At 38.6% G+C, this 20,818-nt stretch overlaps 1 protein-coding gene across 2 annotated transcripts in view; it reads right to left on the reverse strand.

The window, feature by feature from the left end:
• LOC117409354 (rapamycin-insensitive companion of mTOR-like) overlaps nucleotides 1–20,818 on the reverse strand; it is a 78,133-nt gene that overhangs the window by 51,303 nt on the left and 6,012 nt on the right. For both annotated transcript variants that reach the window (XM_034015276.3, XM_034015275.3), the window contains exon 3: nucleotides 9,453–9,550. In XM_034015276.3, coding sequence (XP_033871167.3) covers nucleotides 9,453–9,550 — 98 coding nt within the window. The remainder of the gene's footprint in view (nucleotides 1–9,452; nucleotides 9,551–20,818) is intronic.

Genomic DNA, 20,818 nt, shown 5'->3' on the forward strand with positions numbered 1-20,818 from the left:
AAAATTGTTAAGAACTTTTAGATCCATTATAGGTTTTTTAAGCAATGGTTTTACTACAGCAACCTTAAAAGAGCAAGTAGCAGGGTTCCAAAAAAAAAAATAGTGTTACACGTCCCCATGATGTCCGTGGTGCACTGACGCCAATATTCCAGATGGCTCCCTGCAATGGGGCCCCGGGCCTGTGGCAGAAAACCCCTAGGGCTGCTGCACGGCTTCTGTCTACGTCGGGCGGCGGAACCTATTAAAGCCTCCAGGTTTGAACACCACCTCTGGCAGACGGCACAGGCGGCTGTGCCGGTCTTTGAGGCTGCTGGGGCCTAGAGCATCAGTTTGCTGCTGGTTTGCGCACTGGGGTGGTCACTTGGGATGCAAGCGAACTAGCTCCTTTGTGGATTCCCATGCACAGTGAGAGATCTGCAGCATCTCGTCCACCACGGGACCAAACATATGCCCTGGTGTAATAGCGGCACCCAATGGGATGTGGTTTTGGTACATTTTTATGAACGTTTAAATGCTACGCAGGTGTCAGTGTTTTAACATTTAACATATTACATTTTGATGTATACTGACAGCCCTGGTTAATATTTTCCAAGCAAAGAATCCCTAAATAAGGAAATAACGTTTTAACAACTACAAATTAAAAAAAAAAAAAAAACACATACAAAGTATATAGTGAGATTAGGGCTGTCACTTGATTCAAATTTTTGATCAGTTAACTTGTGCTTAGTTGATTAACCGTAGGTTTTAAAAAAAAAAAAAAACACACACACACGGTAGATTCATCCGTGCACATTTTTAATAAAGGTAACAATCTTATAGTGACTGTCCTGCACGTAAAATTAAAAAATCAATAGAATCTAAAAAAAAAAAAAAAACAATGGAAATTTGGTCTTTGAATAACTAAACTTTTTTTTTTTTTTTTTAAATAGCCCCTTCTGTTGACAAATGACCTAGATAAAGGAAAACAAATGATCTGCGTAAAAGTATACTGGTAAATTAAAGCCTACACATAATTAATTTACAATTATGCGTTCTCTGAATTCAGTGGGGGGGGGAAAAACTTTCAAAATAGTGTTATATGTATTCACAGTAGTCATCTAGAGTGTTCTGTTTATTATGGATGTTTGCTTTTTACTGCCATCAGTAACTCCATCCACGGTAATTCTGAATGTTTTCATTTCAAATGATGAAGCATTGATCTTGTGTTTTTGTGGTACGACATAGAGCCTTGCTACCTGACCCGAGCCCGACGGGACCCAACATTAAGTGTCGGGTTCGGGTCGGGTCAGGTCTAGTTTGTATATTATGGTTCGGGCTCGGGTCGGGTTAGTGTTATCAGTGAGTTGTGGCGTTTTTAATTTTAAGGGAGTATTTTTTTCTTACTCTATTCTTCCTAAAACTCACTTCCTGATTCATGATTTTTGAAAAACCACCCGCCATGCACCAAAGGTTCTTTGAGAAATTACCTCTCTTAACATCATCTCATAAACCCACTTATTTGTTTGGTGCAGCAGTCAAATGCTGAGTCACCGGTGTCTTTACTAAGTAACCACAGGCTATAACTAATGCAACAAACAACTAATAATCATCTCAGCTGATAAACTGACATTTTGTGCAGCCTGTCAACAAATGCTGCATGGGCGAGCTTAACGGGATACAGTTCAGTTGCAAAACACCAACGTCACCAAATTTTAACATGGTCAGTCTTATACAAATGCACACACACACACACAAAAAACACCAAGTGCAACGCCTAATTGATAACTCTCATCAGTCGACAATTCATGCCTTTAGATAATGACAAACTGTTTTTGTTCCAGTTAACGATGCAAAATGTATTTGTCCTGTAGTAAACTATATGCATTTGTTTAAATGAAAAGAATGACTACATGTACAGTATTAAAACACTGCTCTTTAATTCACTGTTAGTTATCTTTTTGTCTCGCACTCGTAATGTGCTGTCATAGGCAAACGTGAAACTCGGTTTATATCATGACCCATACAACAGGAGAATGTGTAGCAGTGGAGCGTTCCATTGCTGGAAAGGGTACGGCTAAATCCACTGTGTGTCATGTGTAATTTTGCGTCTTTTACCAGAGGAACTGCTGCTGCCATGTGCCCCAGAAACTGTTGAAAGGAGTGTGCTGTTGGCCTGGCTCCCACGTTGAAATGACCCGCCAGTTATCCAATGGTGGTCACTCTCCCCTCTGTGAGATGCACCTTTTTTTCCCCTCTTCTGCAAGCTGCATAGCGATTTCAGTGTTCTCTGGAGTAGGGGTCTGTAAGGCAGCAGACACCTGGCTCCATAATCTGTGTTGATATTTGGTTGCGTGAATTTGATAATTGTTGATGCGCATATTGCAAGTGGAGGCAGCGTATCAATTTTCCTGTCTGCACCCACTGGTGTGGAGGATTTGGAAGATGCACTGGTGGTTGGTGTAGACATTATGGTATCTATTTTGGGCTGCTTAAAAAGATGTTCTTTGTGTCCAGTAGGTACTCTATAGAATTGATCTACTCTGTGTAGATATGATGCAGCATATGCAGGTTTTTGCCATAAAGCCTCAATGGGCCTCCAGATTGCCTCATGGAAGGGAAAACCTTCGAAGACGTGTTTATCCTTTGCAGGAAATTGTCCTCCTTAACTAAAGTCTGGGTATTAGCGTTGAGAGAGGAGAATATCCTTCTCAAAACCGCCTCCACATTAGTGTATACCATTGAAACACCACCTCCAGCTACTGACCCGTCATCATCAGGGGCGGAGTCCATGATGTCTTCATCTCCCAAACTGCGTGTGTCAGCAGAGTAGTATTGGTCTTGTGCACTCCAAGCTGCTGCTGCTGTGTCAGTCACCAGTGTTACCTTTTGCAGAGGTACAAGTTGTCTTGAGCTTTCAAACTTGCAGCCACTGAAAAAAAATATCCTTGGTAAGAATTCCTCTGGAGTTGTCGGCTGGGTAGCCTCGGTAGGGGTCACGGTAATGGCCACTGCATCTCTCTCTCTGTTGCTGTGGGAATGAGTGGATTTACTCCTTCTCTTCCTTGGGGGAGACGGGGAGGAGCTCCGACGCTCTGTGGAGCTGCTTTGTCGTTTAGTTGACATTTTAGCTGATGAAGTGCGATATTTTTTAGAACGCGGAACTGGGGGAGGAGCCTACCCTTTGAATCGGTGCGTCTGACATGTCAACACACATAAGACAGACCTCTCTATCACAAGATGGTGAAAGCGGAGAACCACACAGTGAACCCACAGAAGGCTTGTGTGTGAAAATACCGATAGCCACTGAGAATAACTAGTAGTGCTAGAGAGAATAGGAAAGGGGAAAAAATAAATAAATATATATAGTAAATTTTCTTAAAGACAAACAAGAAAATGTAAGTACGTAACGCCAAAAACTATACTGAGTCCTAACCCAAGCATACGCAGGAGAAATTTGGACAGGAAGGGGAGGCTTTATAGAGGAGAGACATTACTTGGGGCCAAAAAAAGGATTATATAAAGGATCTCTGGGAAAGAGATCGGCTCTTCTCCTGACCCAAGTGACATGGAGACTGGGAGTTCACTCTGTGTGTGGAGTGCATCATACGAGGAAAGAAGCAATTTTATTAAATATATAACAAACGTAAGAAGAAATACTTTTTTTACCCTGTGTGGACTGAACCATACCAACCCCACTACAGCATGAATACACAGTGCACCAATAGAGCGCCAGATTCTTACAACCTGCCTCGTTAAGTTTCAACACACGGAGCTGTTTCTTATTAACCAGGCACAGCTCTTCCAGCTGTGGTGGCAAGGGCCTGTGTCTGTCGGAAAGGGACCTTAGCAAATAAGACTGGTAGGCTACCAGATTACTATTAAAAGCATTTTATTATACTATTAAAAAGGTGGAAATTGGGCAAGGCCCAGTTCCTCCGCATCATGCACCCTATATAGGGAGCTGTAGCCGGATGGTACCAGGACGACTGGATCTCAAAAAGAAAATCCAAGTTCACTGGGGGGGCCACGGGAGATATGGCAGGCTAATCATCAAAGATAGACTGCCTTGTCTCACCTTGTGTAGGCCAGGACACTTGCAAGACTGCAGTGGCCTTCTTTATCAGCAGTAGAAGCTTTGCCCACAGGGAGAGCTTAACCACAGGGGATATGCTGTCTGACTCCGTCCACAGACAGGAATGCCAGCTCCTGTTCGCCCCCCGCTTCAAAAGGCGCAGATGGACAGCATGTCCTCCTGTTGCCAATCTGCGCTCGTAGCCCCCTGGGGCCCAAAAGGGACAGGCACTGAACGTTTACACAGTAATTCTGCGAGCACCGTTCCTTGGTGGGAAACTGATGCCGAGAGCTTTTCCATCACCTCCAGTCCCCTTGGCACAGAGCCATGGGGTGAGGATGCAGCCACCTCTCTAATAGAGGGTGATGGGGAATAGCGCTGTGCAGGAGTAAGGGACGCAGAACACTTTGTAGAGCTGCGAAGGAGATGTTTCTCCAGTGTGCGCTTAGAGAACTGTGCATAAATCTCACAGAAACTGAAGTTTACCAGTGCCTCCTTGGTGTGCTATGGCCCCAGGCACGAAGAACATCTGCCGTGCTTGTCCTCCACAGGCAGACTGTCCTTGCATGTGTCGCAGGGATAAAACCCAGACATGATGCAAGCAGCAAGCAATGCAGTGTACAGTACACAGGTGTACAGATGCTGCCTCAATCTGCTTATAGAATGCAACCGGGCGGGCCGACCCAAACAAGACCGGTTTGGTAACAGACCTGGGGTGTAAGCACCAGTCAGTAGCGGGTTGGAGCCGGGTCGGTTCAGTACCGGTTCAGTGACTTTAGCACTGGGTCGGTACCGGGTCGGAACCGGGACAGTACAGTTGGAAATTTGAAATATATAGCAAAAAAAGTAAGTACTTCTCTGAAACAGCTCTCCTGTCAGGTCAGGGCTGTGACCGCAGTGTTTTTAAGTCCTCGGGGACGGGCCATGACTGCGTCACAGGCTCGTCGAGCAGCTTTGATATATCTCATTCAGGTTTCGGGTCTTTAAGATGCAAATACCCATATGGTAATGGTTACATTTTGTATTTGAAAGGGAACTTCATTGTACCAAAACAGAAGCCGGATAAAGAATTTTCCAGCAATCTTTGGCTAGTGGTTTATTAGCCAAAACATACCACAGCATGGCTTAAGCATGTTAAATAATAACCAAGTAATTATGTTGTTGTTCTTTTATTTATTTGGTTTACTTTTACTTTCTGTGCTACATCAATGAGAAAAAAATACTAAGCAGTGTCCTTATTCTATACTTAAAGCTTTACATTACATTACTTGTTTACAAGAAATAACAAGCTACAATCAAACGATGCATGCACAAGTTTGTTTTACTGTGTAGATATGCAAGTTCTCAAGTGTCAGGAAGCTAGAAATTTTTTTTGCTTGTTTGTTTGTTTTTAGTAATAGTAACACTATTACTAAAAACACTAAAAAAATAGGTCTTTAACCCCACAAGAAGTAGAACACAGCCTAAAGATGGATATTGAAAAGCTAGGAAATGGGTGAGGTAAACAGAATTAGCTTGCTTACTGAAACCAGGGAAAATCATCTTCAATATTAAAATAGGCTGCTACTTAATAGGCTTCTGTACAGTTATGGCCAAAAGTTTTGCATCACCTATAATTTTAGGATTGAGACCAAAAATAAAAAAACCACACACATACATACATACATACATATATATATACACATTATATATATATAATATATATATATATATATATATATATATATATATATATATATATATATATATATATATATATATAATTATAATAAATTAAATGAACATAATTTAGACATGTAATCGAAGAAACTACAAAATAATATCACAAACACCTACCGGAAGCCATAATAGTAATACAGTATTTAATGTTAGATTTCATGTTAGTTACATTTTTCAATTTTTATATATATATATATTATATATATATATATATATATATATATATATATATATATATATATCGGACTGGGTCCGACATTGCAATTATTCCTCACAGGTCCTTTGTCGGACTGGGTCCGACATCATTATAGCAACGCAATAAACGGGTGTTTAGTCGTTTTTTTCTCCGGAAAAAGCCGAGAAAACCATTCAATTGCCGAGTGGTAGCGACAGGAGCCGAGACAAGTCGGGGAAAAAAAAAGGCGTATTTCATGAATAGTCATAAATGGTATCAGGTATCAGATAATGGGCGTCCATAGTAAACAAGCTGGCTAAGTGCGTCAGCGCAATGAGACTATCATGGACATTTGCAGAGCTTTTTTCAGATGTTATAGTAATAAAATAATGACTTGGATCGCATTATTGAGGAGTTTGGTGATAAAACGAGTGATCTGGAGATGATCGATCGGTTTTTACGACTATTATTATTATTATTATTTATTTCTTACACAGCTGAACGCTATAGCAAACAAAAGGCTGGGGCGGGGCTGGAGATGCCTAGTGTGTGCTTTGTTGATATGCAGGGCCATTTAAACCCGTTTGACTGTGAAAAAAAATACTTTTAAACAGCGCGTATAAAATTAACTGCACATGTGAAAATTAATTAGACCTGGCGTGCCTGACGCGCGATTAATAAATGGACCGCAAAGGGTTAATGTCTCAATGTACTCTGAAATTAAAGCATAGAACAAATAAACAATTGGAGATAAAAAAGAAATCATGGAATCGTTTTGTTTAACAAAATTTAATCTAAATTTTTGACTCAAAGTAGCCACCTTTTGCAGATATAACAGCCGAACACACTCGTGGCATTCTTTCTACAATGGAAATCAAATATTGTTCGGAAAGTTCTTCCCAACACTGTTGCAGAAGTTCCCACAAATGTGTTGCACTTGTAGGTTGCTTTGCTTTCACCCTTCTGTCCAGTTCATCCCAAACCAGCTCGATGGGGTTTAAGTCTGGAGACTGTGCTGGCCATTCCATGATTTGAAGCCTACTGTCTTGTTCTTTTCTTCTAAGGTAGTTCTGACATAGCCTGGAGGTATGTTTTGGGTCATTATCTTGCTGTAGGATGAACCCCTGACCAACTAGGCATATACCAGAGGGTATTGCATGGCGCTGCAAAATGCTGTGGTAGCAGTTTTGGTTCAGGGTGCCACTCGCTCTGTGCAAGTCGCCGACTCTGGATCCAGCAAAAGAGCCCCAGACCATCACGCTTCCTCCTCCATGTTTGACAGTTGGTGTCACACACCGAGCTACCATCCTTTCGCCTACTCGACAGCGTACAAAAACCCTGCGTGATGAACCGAAGATTTCAAATTTTGATTCATCGGTCCATAAGACCTTCTTCCAGTCTTCAGTAGTCCACTGGCGGTGCATCATGGCCCAGGCAAGCCTCTTTTTCTTATTTTGACATCTTAGCAATGGCTTTCTTACTGCCACTCGACCTGTCAAACCTGCAGCTCGAAGTCTTCTCTTCACAGTTGAAACTGAGACTTGCTTACTTCAACCAGTGTTAAGCTGTGCTAACCTGTGTTAACCTGTGAGTCGCCTATCACGCAAGCTGTTGACTCTCAGAAACTTGTCTTCTGATTCTGTTGTGGCTTTGGGTCTGCCAGACCTCTTCCTGTCAGAGTTTCCTCCAGTTTCCAAGTGCCTTTTGATGGTGTAGGAAACTGTACTCACTGACACCTTGGCTTTCTTTGCAATTTCTCTAAAGGAAAGACCTACACTTTTAAGGGTTATAATGGTCTGTCTGTCTTCCTTTGTTAATTGCCTTTTTCTCTCCATTACGGGAGCAATATACTACTTCCTGCAGTACAATACTGTCCAAATAATGCTTAAGAGGGTGTAGTAACACAGTCTGTTCCAACACTGCTTTTATACAAACAGAGGGTTTGTAAGTAATCAACAAAAGTTGGGACACCTGTAGGAATTGTTAGCATCAACTTTCAAGGCTTAATTTACTTCCATTGCTGCAGAACAGCTGTAAGTTGTTAACCCATTACTTGTTCCCTGAAAAAGGCCTTTTTGTATAACCCTGAAATGTACATTATTTTTCAGTTTTTAGTAACCTAAACTTTTTTTTTTAACCTCTGGCAGTTTACCTTTGTACCATTTCAGGTTATTCACTGGACTTGAACTGCTTAAATTTCAATAAAAACTGGAAAAATGGGGGTGTTCTAAAACTTTTGACCGGTAGTGTATATATATATGTATGTATATATATATATATATATATATATATATATATATATATATATATATATATATATATATATATATATATATATATATATAATTTCTTTAAGTATATGGAGAACTACAAAGTGGTATGTAATTCAATATGTTAACGTAACATTATTCAGCAGGTTTCATTCGACTTTGTGAAGCTAAATGTGTTAATTCTATAGGGTGATACAAAAACGTTTGGCCATAGCTGTAGTCATTTGGCCTAAACCCTGAGAGATTTGAAGTTACTTGGTTAAATGCCTGGCCTGACAAAATAACTAACATATGTATGTATTTTTTATGCATTATCAGTTCCACAGAGATTTAAAAATGTGGATTTCACAACAGACAATGAGCGCAAACTGATGGAAAAGATGAACAATCATGCAGAAGACAAGATCCATATTTTGATTTAAGATTGTGTTTGAAATAGAACCATTTCATAGTAACCCGAGACACCAACAGTATACATTCCCCAAAGCACAGCGAATGACTACCACACATGGGCAGGGCAGACAAGAGTTACAGGGTTAGGCAAGGCAGAGCCAAGTTTGAAACTATAAATTAAATCATCAGGAAAAAAAATGTATGTGTTTACTGTGAAAAAATGATTTGTATGTCTTGCCAGTGTTGGCAAGAGATACAAATTATTTTTTACCGGAAAAATATTTTATAACATCTGTAACATTTAACAAGAAATGTGATAACAGTGAGTATATAATTAAAATGACAGTAAACACATACATCTGTTTTTTCCAGATGATTTAATTTATATTTTCAGTAAACAGATTTGATTATGAAACACTCTGTGGTATATCTTGTCATTGTAAAGGTAAATGTTATTTGCTGTAGGATTTCTCATTAACTTTCAGCAGGAAGTATCAATCATCATTGGCGAATAACTAATTGCTGATTTTGAACACACTGAACTGCCTATATATCCAAATAGAATTTGTATGAATGTACTTTTTGTTATATTATTAAACCGTCCCTTGACAGAGCAGTCCAATGTACTACATGTGCTAAGAAAGTAATGATTACATGTCACTTTGATGGTTTCATTAAAACAGTGAATATGCACTCTACAGTATATTTAAATACACTTCTGGAAATAAGGTAATATACATCTGTGCTTCATCTCTGAACAGTCAGTAAAGTGACAGGAAAAACATTTAGCCTAATATTCACTGCAACCAGCAGCTTATGCAATGTGCAAAGATGCTTAAGTTACCTTGATGAAGTTGTTCAGGTGGCCCAGCTTTCGCATATTGGAAACTCCGTGTGGTTTCACAACATTTTGAAGAATTTCCCGCAAATTGTCAGAGGGGTCTGTAATGAGACAAAAATAGCAGTCATTAATGAACCTTGAGGTAAGCTATAGGGCATCAGCAATGGAATACTGCAGATGGTTTTGGGTGACCGAGTAGAAAGGGTGTTTTTGCAATGGAGAAGCTGCATTCAGTCTCAAGCTGGGGGGTCTCCTGTGTGGAACAGTAGACTATCCAAGTACAGTAGGTGGTTTTTAACAGAAAGTAAAATGTGCAGACAATCTATGCTGTCAAGGCATTTCTGGTGCCATATCTAGCCCTTCTAGCCAATTATGTTTTATTCTGTCATAAGTTAAAGATACAGTATCATGTATTGGCCAAAGATACCCTGAAGGTACACAAACTGTTTTACCAAGTCTAAAATGCAGAGCCTTCACGATTTCAAGTAACAATCCAATTCCTAAAGAAACATGTGTTGTACCTGTATGATTTTGTAATTAGGGGAACCATAGAATTTTGGTAGCATTATGTAAAAACAATATATTTCTTAGTACTTGTGTAAATAATTTCTGCAGTTTTCTTGCCAAAGCCAAATTAAACTCAAGTGGCACTTTAAGTAATGCATGGATATAGAATTTTAATATAGAAATTGTCAAGGACATTGGAGCCTGATAAACCTGGACTAAACTAAACACTGATTGGTAAATCACACTCGCACAAGAACACTGTGACAGGAGCATGCACTTCTTGTCGGTCCTTCTAATAAGTGTCCCTACCAAGCCATACAAAGAGATCAAAGTCACTTGCTTGTTCAAACAAGTATTTTCAACGTACTCCTTTGGGACGACACACTTAATTACACACTCACTTTCAAAAAGTGAAAGCTACTGTAATATATCTGGGTACTTATAACTGTTTGCTGACGATACCAGTAGTTCCCCTGTAATTTAAATATGATTGGGTCAGTGTTATTTTTTATCCTGAATTATTTTCTTATTTGCTTTTTTTAGTGTGGCAATGCAAGAAGGTGAAGTCCTCTGCTAAGACTTACAGGAAGTAAATAGCTCTAAATACTGTAGGGTGTTTTGTTAAATGAAATATCAGAGGGCAATGGGAATGGCATCTCTGATAAAAATGGGCAAATATAAAGAAAAACGAGTAGTGGTTGTTAAGTAAAAGCTGCATTTATTTCTATTGAAACCTAAAGTTACATGAACTCAAGACAACAACCATGCTTGGTCAGAGGTCAATTTCACCAACATATTCCAGTCAGCAACTCTGATGATGTGACATTTGAGGCTTAGACAGTGCAGCTGCAGAAGTTTTGTGAAATTTCTCTTGTTCGGTACACAATCAAACTTGATCTTACAGTATCAATATGTTTGTGATTAAATCTCCACCTTAAAATCCCTACTCAATCTAGTCATCTTAGCTGTAGTTTCGTACTAGTGAAGTCAGTGCATAGTGCATTTGATGCAACACAATATGGCTGTAAGATTGAAGACCCGGTATTGCATCCATATAAGTTATACAAATACATTTAAGACGATGTATTGGACCTTGCTGTGCTGTTTCCTATCTTTCTATATAACTTTCCGAACTTTCCGTACTTTTTCAGCATTATGAACTGCTTAGGGTAAAGTCAATCTATACCGAAGATTGGTGGCACTGTTTTAATTTTTGGCAGCAGTCACGGAATTCGCATCTTCTTTCTTTACGATCAAATAGAATGGTGTACCGTGAGAAGTCAGTAGTTACACCTATTATTCTCACTCAAGAGCTCCCCCAAGCTAACTTTAGACAGTAGCTGCTCGGGTTGCTAGGATATGTGCCTGGCATGACATGCAGCAGTGTCAGCTGGGATGAATGAACTCAATGGCCTATCGATTTTAGACAGGTTTCATTAATTTAGACACCATTAAAACAGATTTTCGTAAAATGCCTACTGCAACGGTAACTGTATCCAGTAAATGAATTACCAAGACCGCCCTGGTTGTGAGTTGAGGTCAGAACCAATGTTCGTTTGTCATCTCGTTTCCTTTTCCTAACAAGTCTTGTAATTCTAGCATTATGCGTAGCATTTAATTTTGTATGTTACAGTAACATAAAAACTGAAAAAATGTCCCTAAAATGTATTTCTGTATGCTGTAGCAGCAAGAAATAAAACAGAACAGCATTTAGGAAAGTGCATTGTTATTATTATTAGGGCTACATCATTTTAACCCTTTGCGGTCCATTTATTCAGCGCATCTCAGGCGCGTCAGGTCCAATTCATTTTCACACAAGCAGTTTATTTTAGACGCGCTGTTTAAAAGTATTTTTTTTCACAGTAAAACAGGATTAAAAGGCACTGCATATCAACAGGACACTCAGTACTGCATCTCCAGACCCACATCACCCCTTGTTCGCTGTATTTTTCACATACCTCTTGCATACTGATAAATCATCTCTTGATCACTTGTTTTATCACCAAACTCCTCAATAATGCGATCCAAGTCATTATTTTATTACTATAACATCTCAAAAAGCTCTGCAAATGTCAGTGATATTCTTTGAGCGCTGGATGCAGAAGCAGCTATCTTGTTTGTTTATGGCTGTGTTATCTCTGTGGTGCCGGGGCTATGTGTATTGCTCAGATCCGCCCCTATTTTTTTTTCGGCTTTTCTCGGCTCCTATCGGTCTCACTCGGCCATTGAATCATTTTCTCAGCTCTTTCCAGTGAAAAAACGACTAGAGACCTGTGTTTTACGTCTTTTTGATGATGTCGGAAAGGGAAAATTTTAATGACAGGTTGCTTCAATTGCAGCAAGCAAGTAATTCTTGACTCCTGCAGTGTTTTGAAAACAAGTCGGTGTAATTTCAAAGGAATTTTATTTCCGGGATGTAACTAAACAAGGTGTGTCTCTGAAATGGGAAAACAAGAGAACGGCAAAACTTTCAGATCATGTAAAATTGTTTAGAACTTAAAAAGAACACATGTACAACACTTTGAAGTGAACTATGATGCTGGATCTTTAAGTTTGAAGAAACAAAAATGGCATAAACTGGTGTTATTTGATAGCAATAATGATTGTTTACTTATTTCTGGTGTCACACTTTCTTTATAAAAAAATAAATATATTATAGCCACAATCCTAATGTTGTAGTAAGCATAATGCATGATAGCTTAGCAACTGGGCCACCAAACCTTGAAGTAAGGTATAAAGGTGAATGTGCTTGCTGGATCAGGTATCAATGCAGGACTGAAACAGCACACTTGATGAGCAGCCATGAATGTGACAAGTGGTTAAAGCAGACAGTACAGAGGAGGAGGTACCCATTAATGTTGAATATGTTATACAACTAGATGTTCATTACATTGAGAATGACATCTGAACAGAATATTACAACAATAAGCCCTAATTCAGAAACTCAACTACATGAATGGAAATTTACAGCAATACTACAGCAAGCACAAACACATTGGGATGTACAGTTGCCTTTTGTGATTGTGTTTAAGCTTAGAACAAAGGCAGTTACGTTGCAATTATACTGTCTAATTCCTGTTACAAAGGCATTCACATGTTTCTACACCCACTCGCCACTTGGCAATGGCTCTCCACTATTTCACAGCAGATGCAAATTACTCAACATTACTGAACTACTGTACGATGCCAATGCAAATCCACCCCCTCTCCCTATAATTAGGTTAGGGAGAAGCTCATATTTTAATGGTGTGTGTACATTTTGACCTTCGAAGGTTTGGAACACATTACAGAAGGAAGGTTCAAACCTTCAATGGTACTCATTTGCATAATTTTTTGGTGAAATCACCATAGCTACTTATCGATTTTACAGGTAATCCATATAAATGAAATAAAACATTCATATGTATTTTAACTATGTTATATAGAACAGTAATCATGTTTTTATAATTGAAATAAATATAAATACATGTTTAATAATAATTATAATATTAATAATAATAATATTAATAATAATAATAATAATAATAATCTTTATTTTGTATAGCGCCCTTAAAAGCAATCATCTCAGAGCGCTTCACAATTAATAGTACGAAAATAAAATAAAAAGATTATACATAAAAAAGCACGAGGAAATAAAACAATCATAAAAATCATAAAATTGTTGTTTATTTACACGGAATTGAGCCTGCTTGCGACAGTAAGCTTGCATTGCACCAGCACCAACTGCAGCGGACAAAGCTTTATTTAACAGTCATCGTTCCAAGTAGGTTATCAGTTACATTACTACTACTAAAAATATTAATAATACTAATAATAATAATAATATGAACTTACACTTGTCAAGTGACCCCAGAGATTGGTTATGCCTCCATGATATGAGTCGCTTGCACAGTTTGCATTAAAAACATTTTTTGGTCGTCTAGGCATTTAACAAAAAAAATCCCAAACAGCAGAAGGGTTTCGAGACATTTCTTTCAATACAGCTTACGCCTTGCGCTACAACACTTTGCTGTCGAGACGGCGAATGAAGAAATTAAAGGTTTGACTCTGGATAACAAGAGCTGGAGCAGGGAGGGGTGGACAGTGCTCAGTTTTCGAAATTAAAATTATTAGTTTTAGCGTATAGTTTGTATGTTTCTACCATAGCACTTCTCTTACACTGTCTTGTACACTAGGTATCCAGTACATATTTTACTGAAGCAATACACAGTCACTAGAGGTACGATCCCACTGCTTTGGATACTATACCCTGCTCCATACACGGCAGCGGCACCATGTAGAGTTGCTACATATACAATTTGGTAGCGGACTTTAATAACTTTTGTTTAATTAATATGCATTATACAAATCAAAAGATCGAATTTTGCATGCAAGTGACATTTAATGTGTGATTTATAGTATTCAGACATTGTCAAACAGTTTCTGTTAACAGGAAAAAATATATAATAATAATAATAATAATAATAATAATAATAATAATAATAATAATAATAATAATAATAATAATAATAATAATATAGTGCGTGAACCTGTCTGACTAACCTTCTGAGGTTTAAAACAATCTTCGAATCCCTGGCTAGCGAACGAACCTTCGAACCTTTGGACACAGCCCTAATACATAAACTAAATAAAGCATTCAGACCAAATGGAAGGATGATGTCCCTCAAGAGGCGTGTTGTCTTTAAATGATCTCTCGATGATGTAACCCCTGCCCCTTGTGATTTTGCATTTTATCCTTGTCAGTCTGCATTATGATCAGAACCTGCCCCCGCCCACCAAAAAAAAGCACTATTTATTTAACATACCAATTATTCAAATGCATTACTATGTCCCAGTCAAACTACTGTAGAAGACAAAAAAACAATAAATGTATACAAATTTGAAAAGAAAATCCACTGTATTGGCTTGAACCCAAAGATCTAAACATCTAAACATATTTACTCAACATGAACCAGTGACCCCAGTGACTGTAATGCAATGCCTTGCAATAGGGCGATAACTACAGTAATGCTATGAAGGCAATATTAGCAGTGATTAAATAATTTCAAATGCCTTTAAAATGACATTTATATGATGTTATCCATCCTTTGATTTGTAATTTATTTTTGAACTCAACTGAAAACCGGATTCGTCAGCAAACTATAGAACCCACAGTAGTCAACAACCACTTTCCTTTTCTCAAACAGTGGATTATTTTACCAGGTCACCGTTTATCACTGTATATCCCTATAAAATTGCATTGTCCTTTTATCAATCAGTAAACCAACCCCCCATTGGCTACTGTAAACTCTTTAGGATCAAAGAGTATTATGGAGTCATTCTTACAACCAAGTGACGACTACTTTATGGTAGTAGGACTAACGTCATATGTAGGTACGCCAATATAAAAACAAAAGCTTTTTCCATCAACTTATACTGTATCCAACTTTTTTTTAAATAAATTATTTACTTGGGATTAAGATGTCCCATCTTATTTTCCAAAGGCAGCTGACTGGGCCAATTTATCTGATGAGAATGAGGCATGACCAGTTAAGCCAACATGTTCTCAGTGCCAAATACTTTGACAATACAGCCTTGCTAAATTTCAAAAACAGAATTGTCCGATTGGATACAAAACTGAAATCTCAATTTACAGTCATTCAGTTTATATGTTTTGCAATACACTGGTATCGGCAAAGTCTTTTTTTTAATCCATAGTGAATTTGACACAATTTTTGGTAAAGGAAATTAAAGCTGTTAATGTTACAATACAAGGCTGTGTGGTCCAGTGGTTAAAGAAAAGGGCTTGTAACCAGAAGGTCCCCGGTTCAAATCCCCCTCAGCCAGTGACTCACTGTGTGACCCTGAGCAAGTCACTTAACTTGTGCTCCGTCTTTCAGGTGAGACGTAATTGTAAGTGACTCCTCAGCTGATGCACAGTTCACACACCCTAGACTCTGTAAGTCGCCTTGGATAAAGGCGTCTGCTAAATAAACAAATAATAATAATAATAATAATAATAAAACTAGTGAGACAGAACTCAGTAGTTTAATTGTAGGATTCAGAAACCCACCTAAGCTATATTGTTTTGCCACATTATTCTTTTTTTTTTTTCTAAACAAAAACTTCTCTCGACTCTCCATACAGTAATGTGTGATACAAAATGAATGTTCTTGACACCCCCATCTTTTTAAATCAGCACAGACATCCCACAGGCTTCCATGGAACAGCACAAACAAGCAGGAACATGGGCAGGTTTAAATTACATCACTGGAACATTTTGAATGTTCAAAATTATTTCTAAATGGCAATAAAAAACTATCAACATAAAAAAAAAATTATACATAGCAGTGTGTTTGGAATTTAAATTGAGCTACCATGAAATTGTTGTTTTGACATCTTCTACACCTCTAAGACTCACCCAGAGATTCTGCTGCAGTGTATGTTTTATCCTGAAACACCCTTGGTAACTCACAATCTGCTTTGTAAACAAAAGCCTTAATGGTCAGGACAATATGGAGTGTAAACAGCTGGCATAACAGTAAACCTTACAAAAAATGAATACATAAAAAAAAAGACCATTTAATGTCAATCTTCTAATGAGGCATCTGGGTCATTCCAGCTCAAGCAGACCAAAGGGGGTTCCCTCCTTTTGTGGTTGTTGATACTGTACATAGTTCTGATATTCAGGTTTTACTTTTGAGGAGTGCCCTAAACACTGTTATAAATGACTCAACACCATAGCTATTTTGAGCCAACTCGGGTAGCTCACTGAAACATTATGAAACCTGCTGATAGTAGAGCAGGTTACAGTGGATTTGGCTGTTAAGGCCGCAGCTTTCGATTTGTTATAGACCTGACTTGACTTAAGTGGGGCATGGATATCTAAGGAGAGATAGCAAGCCCCACTCAGTCAAAAACAAAGAATAAATTGTTCCCAGTTCCACAATTACCAGATTTCACTGATCAAAAATATAACCTGAAAAAAGGGATTTTGTGTGAATTGTGTGAATGTGAAATTAGCAAAAAATGAGCACTTTATAATAACCTATGACCTAACTTTTCTCCATCGAAGGGGGATGACCTGCACAAATTAGTTTGCATGGCTAACATTGACTTCGGTGGCAGCAGCATTATAAAATGACTACAATTAAACAGCCATGATAAAACTTGCCTGAGAGAACACAGAATACATGTGTGTATAAAATATGAATTCAATATCTTTAAGCTTGTAGGTATTCATCAACCAGAAAGCAATAAGTCACATGACCCCAATATGACATTTCACATCATAGGTCAAAGTGAAAGGTGCCGTTTGATTTTGCCAGAGAAGTTTCTATAACACCAAAAAATATGTAGTTTCAAGTTGAAATGGTTTTGGAGTTGAAGAAGTGGTGGTAGTGGATTTGTAAATGTATACCAGCTCCCCTCAAAAGGATGCTTAATAACTTTATATTCAAGCTCATTCTTGCTTCCAAGGCAGTACTGCAAAAGGGAGAAACAGATAGTAAGTCTACCCCACTTAAGTGTATATGAATACAATTTCAAAATCCAAAACAATTAATGCTGCATAATTAAGTTTATTGCGGTCAAGTGTAATACTGTAAGTGTATATTCCCGTTTTACTGTATAGCTGTGATACTTTTTATAGAGTTAACTGAGTATATGCATTGTGAACTGACGCAAAACGGGCACAGGGCTGGTGTCAGGAATGTGAATGCTTTCAATACATTGCTACAATGAAATGGCTGCAAAAAAGGAAAGTGAAAGACTTCAGTAAGAGACTATAAAAGACTAAGATGTGCTGAAATGAACACAGCACTTAAAGGTACGTCAATACGGATCAATTGCCAAGTAAGCTAAAACTCTGAAGGACTAGTACCTTTTGAAACTTGTTCTGCTATTTACGATATTAAATACTAAATGTTTACACAACACTCCAACACGTTTGGTCACCGTCACAATTGTTGCATGAAACTGGGGTTATCGTATTCTGCTGGTATTAATACAGCACCCATCTGCACAAGCATTTGTATTCGATTAAATTGTTATGATTAGTATTAGTGTATTTGTTACAGTCCTTCTCGGACTTCAGTTTATTAAAACGTGTGATATGCGGGTTTTTTCCCCCCTTACAGACCGACGGCATTGCACATTCATAAATATTGACACATGCTTTTAAAAGGGAGAGGCAGCATTTTTGTGCAATCATTTTAGTCCCAGTCTGGAGCCCTGCAAATTTGAGCCCTACACATTTTAGGCACAGCGTGATTCTTGTCATGTGAAACTTACCTGCCACAGACCAAATCAACCAGCATTTTGTAAGTGGTGGGTGCTAACTTCAAAAGACTGAAAATTGTTAATACACACTTAAAGGGGTTAGACATTTTAGGACAAATGACAAGTCTGAAATCAGCTAAAAAGCTGTTAACTTTCAACCCTGATTAAACCTAGGATCTATGAGCTGCTAAAATATTTAAACAGTTGATTTAAGAGCATTCAAAACACTACGAAAATATAATGCCTAATAACATATTAATTATCTGCAACCACTATAAATACCAAATCAGTATGATCATAACATGATCAACTAACTCACCATGACTTCTCAAAAAAAGTTAAGTTTACATACAGCCCCCCCCCCCCGGACTTGCCTGACCTAAGCACCCCGTTTTGATCCCTCAGCTAATGCACTGTCCTTGCACTACTGCACTACTAATATGTAATTGTAGAAATAATTTTTTGTAATCCTAGTTCATATTGTATTTTAGTAGTACTACTGCACTTACTGTAAACTACACTATTTAAATATTAAGCTTATATTGTAACCCTGTATTGCCCTGTGTGGCGGAGTGTCGCCCCAATATATTTATTTATTATTATTTGTATTTTTGTTTGCGGCGCAGGTCAAAGCGCCGCGTATTTGTTGTTGTTTTTATATTTAAAAACTTTGTGAGGATGCGTGGCTGTTCAGCTACTGATTATTTAACTAGCTGACAGTCACGCATCCTTACTAAACTCGTGCAGACTGTGGCCGAGGGGTAATAAGATAATTAACAGCTAGTTAACCGCTCGGCCAGAGTATAAGAACCTGCAGCTGTCCATGCTGCGGGGAGAGTGTACAGAGGAGAGTACGGGGAGCAGAGAGAGCGAGGAAAATAAAACAACTGCTAAGTATCGTGCTGGGTTAAAACCAGCACGCTTATTTGTTTCTATTTGTTTGGCCAACGCGCCTTTTTGTTTTGTGTTTTGTTATTTGCTTAAATCCTTTGTTTTGTAGTATGATTTAATAAAAGCAGCTGAACGCCGTAGCGTTTCAGCTTTCACCCGCCCATCCACTGTTTTGGTTCGGTTACATCCTGGTCTGTGACGTCACCACACCTCACCACTGCAAGCCACCCTGCCACACCCTGTAACACCTGCAAGTCATCTGCCAAATATATACAGTGGCTCTCAAAAGTATTCACCCCCCCTTGGACTTTTCCACATTTTATTGTGTTACAACATGGAATCAAAATGGATTTAATTAGGAGTTTTTGCCACTGATCAACACAAAAAATGTCCATAATGTCAAAGTGAAAAATAAAATCTACAAATTGTTCTAAATTAATTACAAATACAAAAACAGAAAATAATTGATTGCATAAGTATTCACCCCCTTGAGTCAATATTTGGTAGAGGCAGCAATTACAGCCATGAGTCTATTTGGATAAGTCTACCAGCTTTACACATCTGGACACTACAATTTTTGCCCATTCTTCTTTGCAAAATTGTCAATGCTCCGTCAAGTTGGATGGGGACCTTTGGTGAACAGCAATTTTCAACTCTTTCCACATATTCCACATATTCTCAATTGGATTGAGGTCCAAATAATTGATTGCATAAGTATTCACCCCCTTTGCTATGACACACCTAAATAAGCTCTGGTGCAACCAATTGTCTTTAGAAGTCACATAATTAGCTGAATGGAGTCCACCTGTGTGCAATTAAGGTGTTTCACATGATTTCAGGTTAAATACACCTGTCTCTGGGAGGTCCCACAGTTGGTTAGTACATTTCCTAACAAAAACTACATCATGAAGACGAAGGAACATTCAAAGCAAATCCGGAATAAGGTTCTTCAAAAGCACCAATCAGGGGTAGGATATGAGAATATTTCCAAGGCATTGAATATCCCCCAGAGCACAGTAAAGTCCATTATTAAGAAATGGAGAGAATATGGCACTGTGAATCTGTCTAGAACTGGCCGTCTTCAAAAACTGAGTATCCGGGCGAGAAGGGTACTAGTCAGGGAGGTCTATGGCAACTCTAAAGGAGTTAGTCTTCCACGGCTGAGCTGGGAGACACTGTGCATACGGCAACAACAGCCCGGGTGCTTCACAAAACTGGCCTTTATGGGAGTTTTTTGGTCTCAACACTAAGCGCTATGTTTGGCGCAAGCCTAACACCGCACATCATCCTGAGAACACCATCCCTACTGTAAAGCATGGTGGTGGCATTATCATGCTATGGGGATGCTTCTCTGCGTCAGGGCCTGGAAAGCTTGTGAATATAGAGGGCAAAATGGATGCAGCAAAGTACAGAGAAATCCTGGAGGAAAACCTGCTGAAGTCTGCAAGAGACCTGGGACTTGGGAGAAGATTCATCTTCCAGCAGGACAATGACCCCAAACATACAGCCAAAGCCACACTGGAGTGGCTTAAAAACAAAAACGTCAATGTCCTGGAGTGGCCCAGTCAAAGCCCGGACCTCAATCCAATTGAGAATATGTGGAAAGAGTTGAAAATTGCTGTTCACCAAAGGTCCCCATCCAACTTGACGGAGCTTTGACAATTTTGCAAAGAAGAATGGGCAAAAATTGTAGTGTCCAGATGTGTAAAGCT

The sequence above is a fragment of the Acipenser ruthenus genome, chromosome 2 (assembly GCF_902713425.1).
Source record: "Acipenser ruthenus chromosome 2, fAciRut3.2 maternal haplotype, whole genome shotgun sequence".
Lineage (NCBI taxonomy): Eukaryota > Metazoa > Chordata > Actinopteri > Acipenseriformes > Acipenseridae > Acipenser > Acipenser ruthenus.